Source organism: Gobius niger, assembly GCF_951799975.1.
Source record: "Gobius niger genome assembly, chromosome: 6".
Taxonomy (NCBI): domain Eukaryota; kingdom Metazoa; phylum Chordata; class Actinopteri; order Gobiiformes; family Gobiidae; genus Gobius; species Gobius niger.
The window spans coordinates 29,045,011-29,057,670 of NC_136857.1; the positions used below are offsets into that span (position 1 = coordinate 29,045,011).

Genomic DNA, 12,660 nt, shown 5'->3' on the forward strand with positions numbered 1-12,660 from the left:
TAAACATTCAACTCAACACAGTCGACTGTGGCATTTATGGATAAGAAAGCACTGTATGTTCTAAGACAACAATATGAGGACAAAAAGAAGTGCGCTTTGTGACCCGGCCCACCCACACCAGAAGTTTGCTGTCATTTTGAGGAACCCGACCCGACCGAATCCACGGAACCCGTGGGTTTCGAATCGACCTGCACATCTCTAGCATGTGCTTATCTGGATGGACTTGTGTTCATGACTGAGGTAAAGCTGTGGAACATGTCCAGTGTGTGACAGTAAGAGTGAACTGACCTCAGAGTCTCCAGTCGACAGTCCAGATTCTGCAGGAAATCACACAGACGTTCCACTCGAGAGTCATCCAGGTTGTTTCCAAACAGATCCAGTTGTCTCAGATGTGAGGGGTTGGACTTCAGAGCTGAGGCCAGAGAAGAACAGCTGGACTCTGACAAACTGCAGTTCAACAATCTGAATAAAGAATAAATGATGAACAGATGATGAAACTATTTGAATGTATTGACTCTATGAAGCTCTGGTGAACTCTATGGTCGAGAGGTTTAAGACAGAGCTAGAAAATCCTGGTGGAAAAACAAAATAGTGACATTTTGGCCCAAATGTGGGGCTTCACTCTCAGAGGCCGAGGAGAGAGGAGGAGCATGAGTGTTTTTTCTGCTTTGCACTTTTCTGCATATTCTGCAACACACTGATAATTATAATTTTGACTTTAAGCTGAGTATGTTTTATTTGTGTCTAAATGTTTACTAAATATTTACTAATAGTCTAAATGTTGACTAAATATTTACTAATATTGTAAATCGTACAGTTTAGGCCATTGGTGCTTTCTCACCAGCCTGAGCTAAAGTAGCCAAAAAATGAGCCAAAGAGAAAAGAATCTGACCCTTGACCTGTATTAAGCTGCTACAGTTTATATGGATTATTAAATAAGGACTTTTTTCAAAGGTTTTTGTGCATCTTATCAATGTTTCTGAATTAGTGTCAAAACAGCTCTTTTCATGTGAGACACATTATCACATAAGACATTAGGGCTATAACAAAACAATATGTCGTGGTCCCAGAGATGAAAAAGTTGAGAACCAAATCTCTAAGGAATTTTTCAGATTTATCATATTCAAACTGACAAAGCACCCGTTTACCGTGAGTGAGTGCTCCCCTCACACACACCCACCTATTGTGGAATAAACTTCAATATAATTTCGATTAATTATTGGGCTAGTTTTGAACTTTTTGGGCGATTTTTGAGAGGTCATTGGGCTGGAAATTTGTTGTAGATCTGGCAACCCTGACCCAGTCTCCCGTTTGTGTGGTTGTTGCTCCGCGTGGCTCCCCATCTCAGTGTGTGGTGGCCCCGCCCTGGGCCCACGCTCTCCTTGTATACGGCCAGGCTAGTCGCTGAGTGGATTGGCTGCAGTGACTCGGACCTCGCGGTCAAAGCCCGAGCCATGAAAATGTCCCCGTTCAGCCTTTGGTCCAGGAGGGTCGTCACGACCGCCTCTCCTTTGGCTCTGCCTTTTGATTCCTATGTTTTTATGTCCCTGTTCCTGGATGTGTCGTATTGGACCCTTGTGGTGTGCGAGCAACACCGCTACAATCCCAGGACTGTGGTGACTCTACCAGAAACATGGACTAAGAAACATGACCCGACTGAAGAAAGTCAAATACATGTCACACTTTTCTACCAGTTGTTGTTGCCTCTGTATCTATTCTCATCACCCTCCCCCCTCTAAGTCTGTTTTATTTTTCAGCACTGATTCTTCTGCTTCGAGGGGGGGTCCTGAATAACTGGGTTCATTTGAGACAGAGCCCCCACCCACAGTCTCGCCCAGTTACAATCTACACCTTTAAGCCTGAATCAATTCTTTAACTGCACTTTGTTGTGGCCTCGTCCTTGCTAGTGAATGGTGTTCATGGCTGAGGCTGAGTTGTGAAACATGTCCTGTGTGTAACAGTAGTGAGGGATTCTTAGGCACTGAAATGATGATGATGAGCCTGGTATTGAGTGGACGATATAGAACGGTCAGTGATGGTGCAGAGTGTTAGCATAAAGAGAGGGACTTACTTCAGAGTCTCCAGTCGACAGTTTGGACTCTGGAGTCCGTCACACAACACCTTCATTTCAGAGTTCACCACTGAGTTATTATAAAGGTATAAATGTCTCAGGTGAGAAGGACTGGACTTCAGAGCCGACGCCACCACTTCAAGATGAACCTTTGAGAGTTTACAACTTTTCAATCTGTCAAATAAGAGGGAAACAAACAATGTGAAGGAAAGCACTCCTGGAACTTTTAGAATCAGAACAATATGGTCCATGTTACAGCTTTAATGTTCCATCTGGACTTACACAGCCTTTCTGCAGTTCCTCACGGCTGGGACCAGTCTCAGTCGTCCTTCCACTGATGTATTGTACTTCTGTAGGTCCAGCTTCTCCAGGACGCACTCTGACATCTGCAGCATGTAGGCCAGAGCTGAGCACTGGGACTCAGACAGTTTCTCTGATCTGTTTGACTTCAGGAAGTCCTGGATCTGCTGATGGAGCGAGTGGTCGTTTAACTCAGTCAGACAGTGGAAGATGTTGATGCTTCTGTCTGGAGATATGTCCTTTGTGTTCATCTCCTTCAGGTTGTTGATGAGTCCTTGTCTAGTTTCTGAGTCGATCTGTGATGGACCCAGCAGAGCTCCCAGAAGCCTCTGGTTGGACTCCAGAGTGAGGCCGTGGAGGAAGCGCACAAACAGGTCCAGGCGGCCATTTGGACTGAGGAAAGATTCTTGGAGGTTTTTTATGAGGAACGATGACAGTGGTGTTGTGCCTTGGAATAATTTATTAATTCTCTGCTGTATAGAGTTGTTGTTGATCATTTTATTCTCATCGTTAAACATATGAATGTGGTAAACAGCTGCCAGAAACTCCTGGACGCTCAGGTGGATGAAGCTGTAGACTGATTTGTTGAAGACGACACTCTCTCGTTTGAAGATCTCTGTACAGAGTCCTGAGTAGACCGAGGCCTCGCTCAGGTCCAGACCCACCTGCTGCAGGTCTTCTTGGTAGAACATGATGTTTCCTCTCTGCAGTTGTTCAAAGGCCAGTCTCCCCAGCTTCAGGAGGAGCTCACAGTCGGCCGGAGTCAGCTCTGGGCCGCTGCTCTTCTGGCTGTACTTCCTCTTCCTCTGTGTCTGCACTAACAGGAAGTGTGCGTACATGTCGCTGAGGGTCTGGGGCAGGGGTCCGCTCTGCTCGCTTCTCAACATGTGGTCCAGGACGGTGGCTGTGATCCAGCAGAAGACTGGGATCTGACTCATGTTGTGGAGGCTGCGGGACGTCCTGATGTGGGAGAGCACTCTGTCACACTGCTCTGAGTCTGTGAACCTCTTCCTGAAGTACTGCTCCTTCTGTTGGTCAGTGATGAAGCCCCTGACCTCTGTGAACCTGTGCACACAGCGCGCAGGGATCTGATTGGCTGCTGCAGGTCGGGAGGTGATCCATATAAGGGCAGAAGGAAGCAGAGAGCCTCTGATGAGGTTGACCAGCAGCTGGCTGACCTCTGACTCCTGTGTGACCTCAGAGATGAGCTCACGGCTGAAGTCCAGAGACAGCCTGCTCTCATCGAGGCCGTCACAGATGAACAGGACTTTACTGTGGGCCAGAGTCTGAGCTGAGAGCTCCTTTAGTGATGGGTGGAACACATGTATCAGCGTCAGCAGACTGCAGCGCTGCTCTCTGACCAGGTTCAGCTCTCTGAAGGACAGTGGCACCACCAGCTCCAGCTCCTGGTTCTCTGAGCCCTGGGCCCAGTCCAGAGAGAACTTCACAACTGAGAAGGTCTTCCCCACTCCAGCCACGCCGCAGGTCAGCACCACTCTGATGGCTTTGTGCTCGGAGGGTAAGGCTTTAAAGATGTCCTGGCACCTGATTGGAGCGTCATGGACAGTCTTCTTGGAGAGAGTCTCCATCTGCCTCTCCTCATGTTGGGTACTGACCTCTTCACTGAGGCCCTCTGTGATGTACAGCTCAGTGTAGATCCTGTTCAGAGAAGTTGTAGCTCCTGTTTCAGCTCCTTCAGACACACTCTCACACCTCTGCTCCAGAACGCTCTTATAGGAACCTGCACACACCATTACACAGTTAGAATGAAGCTCAAAGTCCAGGGCCTGAAGATGGTTCAACATATACAGAGAGAAACAAATAAGTGTTCCATGTGCAGTGTTGGTGTGAACAGGTCTCACTCTGTAAAGTGCTGTGGAGGCTCAGTCCTGGTCCACACTGAGGACAGGACTGTGTTGAACTGCTCTGGTCCCAGGTGGAAGACAAACAGTGTCTGCAGAGCCAGTGTCCACAGCTGGAGGAGACTGGATCCCTCAGGACGCTCCCACAGAGACAACAGGACAATGGGGCCGGACCAGGACTCTCTCTGTGGAGACTCACACTCAGTCACACACATTCACTCACTGGACCTTCATGTGTAAGTCTTTAAATCTCTGTCATCAATAAGAATAATGTTTATATTGTGTGAAAATCATTGGTCATCAGTTTCTGTCTAATTTCACATTATAGTTCATCCCTAATGAAAACAACAGCATCATTTAAAGTCAAAGAAAACCTAAATTAAGACAAATGAAATATGGTTAAATGGGAACTGTTGTCCTCCTGATTGTCAACCAACGCACCTGTGTCCTTATTTTATGTTACTGGTAAAAGCTAAGGGTAACACTACAATAACATTACAGCCACTATTGCTCTTAATATTCAGAGTTTGAAATAACCGAGGCACCAGAGCAAATTCTTTATGTCCTAAAGGTAAAGTGAATGATATTAGAGTCACTCACAGCAGAGTCTGATCAGATCCAGCTTCAGGAGTGAACTTTATAATCAAGTCCTTTGACCTGTCGCTCTTCAGAGACTCACAGCTGAACTCTGCTCTCCGTCTCTGACTCTGAACTCTGAAACACAGGTTTGTATTAATACATTTCTGAGAGAAACAAATGAATAAAATGACTTTAGGACTGGAGTGTGTTTGCAGTCGCCCGTTCAGGATTTTTGTAAAACAAAATGCAAACAGTTCAGTGTTATTTCAGTGTATTTCTGCATTGTGAGATTAATAGAGCCCTGTCTTATCTTATCTTGAACACAGAACCATCTGAGAACATGAAGAATTACATTTAAATTTTAAAAATGAAATGATCAGTTACAAAAATGTTCTAGTTCATTTGCCTCTTTGTAAAACATACATACATTTTCAATGAAATCAATTAACTGAGTAAAAACAAATTAAACATGTTCTTGACTAGTTTCAGTTTAAAGGAATTGATTCAGATCAGACCAATGTTTTATCTAAAAGGATCCAAAAAAACTCATGAGACAGTTTTTAGTGAGTTCAGTTAACTGTCTAGTCTTGTGTGTAAATGTACTGGACTTATATGTTAATGATCATGTGTAATGTGCTGCAGTGGCTCTTATTCTGTGGAGGATGAGCTTCATGTTGAAGGTGATGATGAAGATGTTTGTATGAGAAGAGTCTCACTCACAGAAGACTCTGAACAGATCCAGCTTCACCACTGAAGGCTGGAGGAGAAAACATGGACCTGTCGCTCTTCAGAGACTCACAGCTGAACTCTGCTCTCTGTCTCGGACTCTCAGCTCTGACAGATTGATTCAGAAAGACAAAATGAGACAATAACCAGATAAAGTGCAGGTGTAGCTCCTCTGATGTACTCACTGTGTTTGAGTGGGCTCTGCTTTGTTTTTAGACTGAGCCTCCTCCTCATCCTCACACACTCTCTCCATGTTTCTGTCTGAAAGCTCAAGGACAGAGAAACTAAGAGTCACTATAGGTTTAAATAGTTGTGTTTCTTCCACTGATTAGTAAAGAACACATAGCCCTATATTAAACAACACAAATGTCACATGTACATAACATGTTGAAGCAGATTTCCGTTCATTCAGACACATGTTTGTTATTTTTTTGTTATATTTTTGGGCTTTATTAGACTGGACATTAGAGGGAGAAAAGGGGTGAACAGCAGGGAGAGACTTTCAGCAAACTGTCGGAGCTGGGACTCGGTCTCGTTGCTGTTGTTTGATGTTGAAGTGATTGTTCAGTCTGTGCTTTTAAGGAAGTAAGAACTGCACTCTGCTGTTCTCTGCTAATGATTAACAAATGCTTTTCTTCGCTCACATTACGTTTTATTGGCTGTTACACATTCAGTACTTTGTTACATGTGACGCAGGTTTAGAAAGACGGGGAAAAACCAGGACTGAAGTTGAACTAAAGGAAATCTAATCTGACCTCAGTCTGAAACAAAAGCTGGTTGTGAATGTTTCGACTTTGTCACGACGACTAAAGCCAGAGCCCGTGTGCTGTCGGTGTTTTATTATTAGGAAGGAAATGTTGAAAGGAAGAGTAAATATGGACCTGCTCCGACAGAAAGTAGAGCAGGTGAATAAACTCCCCGTGTGGTCGTCTGCTCCGCTCAGTAAGACAAATGAAGTGAAGTTGGTGAAGTGGGATAAAACCAAAGGTCCACTCACCTCTGCAAACGGAGCTCACGTCCAAATGGAGTCACTCTGAAGAAAACGTGAACCTTTGTACCAGCGGCAGGTGAGAGAAGCCGCGCCCTGTTTGTTTCCAGGAGGTCATTAATCTGCAGTCTTATCTGAGTGAGAGGTGATAAACTCTGTCTTCATTGTTTGTTTTGAGAAAAAACTAAGTAAACGACACAAAACAAGCAAACACACAGAAAGGTGACTCATATTGGAAAGTGTTATTTACAACGTAGCCCCTATAGTGATGACGTCCGCCATATTGAGACAATAGAAGCAACACACACCAGAAGTTCTCTCAGAGGTGCAGATGTTGAGGAAAATCTTCATGAATCTAAAAAACAGCATCGCACACTCAAGTAGCCGATGTCCAATTTTTAATCAAGGATGACAAGGTCTCGGCATAGCCTTCATCAGATCATTCTTTTTTCATCTTTGAACCACAGTGTTTGTGGAGTGGACCAGCCCAGGAGGCTTAGATCTTCTCCAAAGAGTGGGTGGTGCCACTTGTCCGCCATATTAACATCAGTGAAATAGTTGGAGCGATTCTGATGGTGCCATGCAGGTGTTGTGTGGCAGGTTAAATAAAAAAATAAAAAAACGTTTCTGTTCTGTTCCTACAAATGTGTAAACGGCGTCACAGAACCTGTAAATACATGGTCTGGAACGGTGAAGCCAGAGCCCACTATGGCCAGGCAACAATCCACTTTACCCATAGAGCGCTTTAGATGCTTTTTTTGTCTTGTTTTATATCATTTAATTGCTTTTTGGTCCCTATTGTTGTCCATATTATTGTCTCTTTTTTCGTGTGCTCTCATTGGGTTTTTGTTGCATTTCGTCTCTTTTCATTCGCAGCCTATGGGCCAGGGCCTCATTTAAAGCCAAGACCTCGTCGGCTCTGAAACAACCAAACTTACAGGTGGTGGACGGCAGGGAACTGGTTAAACAACAACAACGTTTCCAAAGTGCTGCACAAAAGAAAACAATATAATGACTGAGCTCCACCACTGTAAGTATGTACAACATTAAATTGCAAAAACAATAAACCATAAAACTATGAATACAAATAAATCAGATTCAAAACAATCAAACAGAGTAAAGACACAGAGGAGCACACGACTCCCGCGGTGTTACAAAGATTTCAAACCCTCCGCTGTGTGGGCTGTTGGGACGTGGGGGGGCAGAGCGTTCCACAGCTGAGAAGGCCCTGTCCCCTCTGGTTTTACGCTTCGTCTGAGGAACCACGAGCTGGAGCTGAACCTCAGACCTCAGAGCGCTGGAGAGTCAATGTGGATGAGGTTTGGGATGCACTGAGGGGACAGCCCATTTAAAGCTTTCAAAACAAACCATAACATCTTCAGGATCTGAAATGAACAGGGAGCCAGTGCAGAGACGCGAGGATTGGGGCGACACGTTCATGTTTTATTGTCCCTGTTTAAAGTCTTTCTTCAGCGTTCTGGACTAACTGCAAACGAGAGAGAGCTTCATGATGCCCGAGTGAAGTGTGCTACAGTAAAGTCCAGGCGACTTGAAATAAAGAATGAGGAACTTTATTAATCCTGTGAAGGGAAAGTCTTTGCAGCGACTCGGCCAAACACAACAGAACAGACATTTACAGTATGAGCCACAACAGTTCACAGGTTCCTCAAATAGGTTCAAAGATAAAAAATGTGATGATAAAAGACTTTAAACGCCTTTGACCTGTTTGACAAGTTTAAAATCACTGTCTATGGTGACGCCTCTGGTTATTTCACATGAACAGACCATTTAGCCCCGCCCCCATCAAATAAAGGGACCTCCCACATTCTACTGTCCCCTGTGCAATAAGCTCCAGGGAAAATAAGGAAACAGGATTATTTTAGAACAAGACGCTTTGAGAAAGGGAGAAATCAGGTACAGGGGCTTTAAAAGTTGGAGCAATACGGTAATATCAAAGTTTAATGATATAAAAACAGGGAAGTACAGACTGTGATCCCTGTTTCAGTCAAAACATTCAATATATTGTAGAGTTAAAAGTCTCACAATATTATGAGGATCTTTGACTGAATCAAACGGTCAGAGCGACCGCAGGACAACATTCAGACTGAACTACATAGACCATGATCCTTTGTGCTTGAAGTTAGAACTAAAGGAAATCACTTTTTATAGTGGGGGGTCCCAGGCTGTTCAAGCGGTGGTCTCTACCTGAAAAGTTTGGGGAACCTCAGCTCCAGGTCAGAATGGGAATGATGACATTTTTAAAAGTATAATACTCATAGACACAGGCGAAATTCACCTCTTAACCCCGACCTGACCCGAGCACATGTTCTGCAGTTTGGCTTTACCCAAATCTAAAAGCAAAAAATGTGTCAAAAGAGCAGAAAAATAAATAAACAGCAAAAATACCCTTAAAATACACTTTTGGATCTTGTTTTCTCCAGGCAAGACTGGGCTGTTGGTTGGAGAGATCACCAAGAGGTCCCCGTTTGTGGGATATGTCGCCAATAAAACCCAGACTGACCAGAAGAGGCTCCATAACGTCCTGAAGAAGCGAGACCTGTACTTCAACACCGGAGACTGACTGCGGATCCACACGGAGAACTTGGTCTCCTTCGTGGACAGAGTTGGGGACACTTTCGTATACTGCCCGTGAGGCTCATTTTGGAGCTTGTCGTTGCCTATTTACTAGTTTTTTTTCACTTCATTCAGATGGGAAGGTGAAAATGTTGCTACATCTGAGGTCGGACACATCCTCACGACGACAAACGGCATCTTGGAGGCAAATGTTTAAATGTTAAAGTTGAAGGTATGTCACTGCATTCTGAGACCTGGTTATTATCTACTGATCTTTCTTGGCTACACAGTATATATATATTCTGTATAAAGTGAATAAATATAATGCCACGTTCTCATTGGCTACACAAGAACAATGAATACATGCAGACACTTGCATAGAAGGTGTGGTTTTCAGCACTAGCTTTGTAGATGAAAATAATAATTCTCAGCTAATCAACAGAAACACTTTTTTATTTTGGTTCTTAAGTTCAAACCCACTGATAACATGAAGTGAGAAAGTCTATGAGCCGCGTGCTTTGGGTTGCCAGATCCTATGGCTTAAACCAGTGTCCAATAAACTTAAATATGACCAGTAAAGGCAACCGGGATAATCTTCATGTTAGAAATGTCTTTTTAAAACAGTCAGTGAGTTTCCTCTACGTCTTAAAAGAATAGTTCCAGGTTTAAACACCGCTGAACGACTCCAAGTCTACACTGCCCTCTGCTGCCCCGTGTGTTTGGATTTGGCATTGCAAGCTCACTTGGCTTTGCGATATGAAATGTATTGTTCTTGCTGCATAAAAAGACTGAGTGTTCAATAAAAAGTCAACTTTTTGACTCAAACATTCGCTCCACATGAGTCAAATGTGAGATCTTTGCATCCGAACATTAAAGTGACAGTAAAAGAAATTAACTTCAAGATGGAAAAAATACAGTTTTCACCTTGGATTTGTCTAAGTTTGCAAACGTCACACAGGAGTGGAATGATGACTTCTCACACGACACAACGACCAGGAAAGAGTCCAAGGATTCATTTTCTACCCATCGGAGAATGAGCTGGTGTTTGCTTTTAGTCCTGATGGTGTTAAGGTTTAAAAGTCACTCAATCGTATAATGTTCCCACACGTCCAGAGAACAAGAGTTTTTCCCCCATGATTGTTTCTGTCATTGCATGTAACTCCAATTATTGTCACTGTATCTTCAGCTCTTGATCTAAAATGTGGTGTCTAACGATGGTAAGACTCTGTCGGAGCGAGAATGGAAGCAGAATGTCTCAGTGTAGTTTCAGAGCTGTTGTCCAGGTCAGTGAGAGGACACAGTAAATGTCAGGTGTGGACAGGGCTGAGTCTGGTCCATGAGCTCCCTCTGTCCAGGATCAACCCTCAGGACAATGGTTGGTTAGAACGTCCAGCTGTAAAGAGACGACACAGACAGTTATTAGACACAGAGGGAAGAGAAACAGTCATTAGTCATTTAGCAGCAACAGAAAGTGCACTTCAGTGTGTAATAGTCTGGCGTTTCGAAGGATGGTTTAAGAAAATGAAATGTAGCCCGTTTGATGACATTTTCCAACATGTTCCAGTGATTTGTGACCATCACATCAGTCCCAGGTCGACGTGCTGTTTTACAAATCCTGTAATAATGGGAGTAAGGACTGAGGAAGCTGCAGTGACCAATCAGAGCAGACTGGCCTAAACAGAGTCCAACAGTCCTTGGGCCAGATCTTGTGACTGGCGCAGTCCGTGCGCAACTCTAAACGCAACATAGTACACGCGCGATCTTGCATGTGGCGCAGGTTTTGCTGCGCCACTAGGGAGAGGGCGTTTTTTAAGAAAAAGAGGCCGACTGAGGCGTGGGTCATTACAAGCAGCACTCGCGCTACTCTTCTATGGCAACCTTCACATTATTTTCCTCTTTACATCGCTCTGCCTTGTCTTCCTTAGAATCGACGTCAAATTGAAAACAAAAGCGAAATTGCCTTGAAAAGTCTGTTTGAGCGCAGGTTGCGCACGGGTTTACGTTGATACAGTAGATCAACGCACACACCCCTCACACCACCAACAGTTTTCCATAAATAAACCACACATGGCTTCAAGTGCCACAACACCACGTCTAATCTGTGTCAGTCTTTACCTCCTGATGATGCTCCTTGTGTAGCCACAGCTCAGTCCAAAAGAAAGACGCGCATAGCAACTTTTTTTAATTTATTTTTTTCAAATTCAGACGCTCCAAGAATCCTGCAGCTGGAGCGCAAATGTTCCAATACGCTACAGTTTTCTTGCAACTGCTGCATAACTCTGCAACTCCTCCGCAGCCAATATGACAGTTCCTGATCAATTAAATCTTGTACATTTCGTAACTTTGCGCATTCGAACGGTGTCCAGTGCGAGGCTGCTGCCTCTATTTCTCCGCCCGCTCATCTTGGATCTGCAGCAGCAGAGGGACAGTTTTATTTCTTTAATCTTTATTAAACATTGCACGCTGCATAATGCATGTTACGCGTGCATGTTTTCTACAGTCTATGGTTACGCGTATACAGGAGAACCCTTGCTCGCAAACCACCGCCTTCCGCAGGTCTGGGGAAAGCATGGGGAGGGGGCGGCACCACAACATCGCAATGCGAGTCTGCCCCCCCCTCCTGTCCTGCCCAATTTTTGCGCCAGGTATGACACTGAAGATTTCAAGGAGCACCACCCGTCTGCGCACTCGTCTTCTCTACAGCCTGCGCCATTAACCACAAGATCTGGCCCCTTATGTTTTGTCCAATGGAGCCTGAGACAGGAGGCTGGACTGCAGCATCAGGAGGGGTAGTTTGGGACTGTTTCATGTGGATTCAGCAGAGCCACATTCACTGAGATCAGCCAAACCAGACTCTGCTCTGATCCACTCCTGTTCACTACACTATAGTATATACTCACTGTAGAAACTCCAGTCGACAGTGAGGACTCTGTTGGAGTTCACGCAGCTCCTGGACATCTGATTTCTTCAGGTTGTTTCCAAACAGATTCAGGTGTCTCAGATGTGAGGGGTTGGACTTCAGAGCTGAGGCCAGAGAAGAACAGCTGGACTCTGACAAACTGCAGCTGTACAATCTGAATAAAGAATAAATGATGAACAGATGATGAAACTATTTGAATGTATTGACTCTATGAAGCTCTGGTGAACTATAACAGAAACACTGATGTGTGTCTTTGTAAAAGTCTCAGAGCTGCTGTGGCTCCGGTTCACAACACATGAAGCTAATCCTCCATGATGACTCTGTTTTAGGGCTAGACACTGCGGGGAGGGGGTTCTGCTGAGGAGCAGTGGTTGGTTACTCGGCTGGTGACGAAAGGATCGGGGCGTCTCCAGGCGGTTGAGGCGTTCCCAGAAGGAATCAGGCGTTTTAACCCTAAAATGGCTGCCACCAGAGTTTTTATAGATTACTCGAAAATACGTGAATGTGCCAAGACAACACTTCAGGCATGTTTTTAATGAGGGAATGACTTAATAACATTATGTAAAGCTTGAAAAAGTCGATTTTGCATAATACCCCCCCTTTAAAGTCATTCTTACCAGGACTGGGCGTTATGGACTAT

The 12,660-nt window shown here is 44.5% G+C and overlaps 1 protein-coding gene across 21 annotated transcripts in view; it reads right to left on the reverse strand.

Annotated features, from left to right (window-relative positions):
- The window catches only part of LOC306964092 (NACHT, LRR and PYD domains-containing protein 12-like), a 188,364-nt gene that overhangs the window by 159,630 nt on the left and 16,074 nt on the right, over positions 1–12,660 (reverse strand). For 14 of the 21 annotated variants that reach the window (XM_079557968.1, XM_079557959.1, XM_079557953.1 and 11 more), the window contains exons 1-7: positions 5,724–5,868; positions 5,533–5,646; positions 4,834–4,947; positions 4,234–4,418; positions 2,354–4,112; positions 2,072–2,245; positions 289–462 (exon numbers count right to left, since the gene is read on the reverse strand). In XM_079557968.1, the coding sequence (XP_079414094.1) occupies positions 289–462; positions 2,072–2,245; positions 2,354–4,112; positions 4,234–4,418; positions 4,834–4,947; positions 5,533–5,646; positions 5,724–5,791 (2,588 nt within the window). In that variant the 5' untranslated portion in view covers positions 5,792–5,868. Of the gene's footprint in view, positions 1–288; positions 463–2,071; positions 2,246–2,353; positions 4,113–4,233; positions 4,419–4,833; positions 4,948–5,532; positions 5,647–5,723; positions 5,885–12,660 lie in introns of those variants that run through there. The other 7 variants (XM_079557961.1, XM_079557963.1, XM_079557962.1 and 4 more) reach the window with 6 other exon arrangements.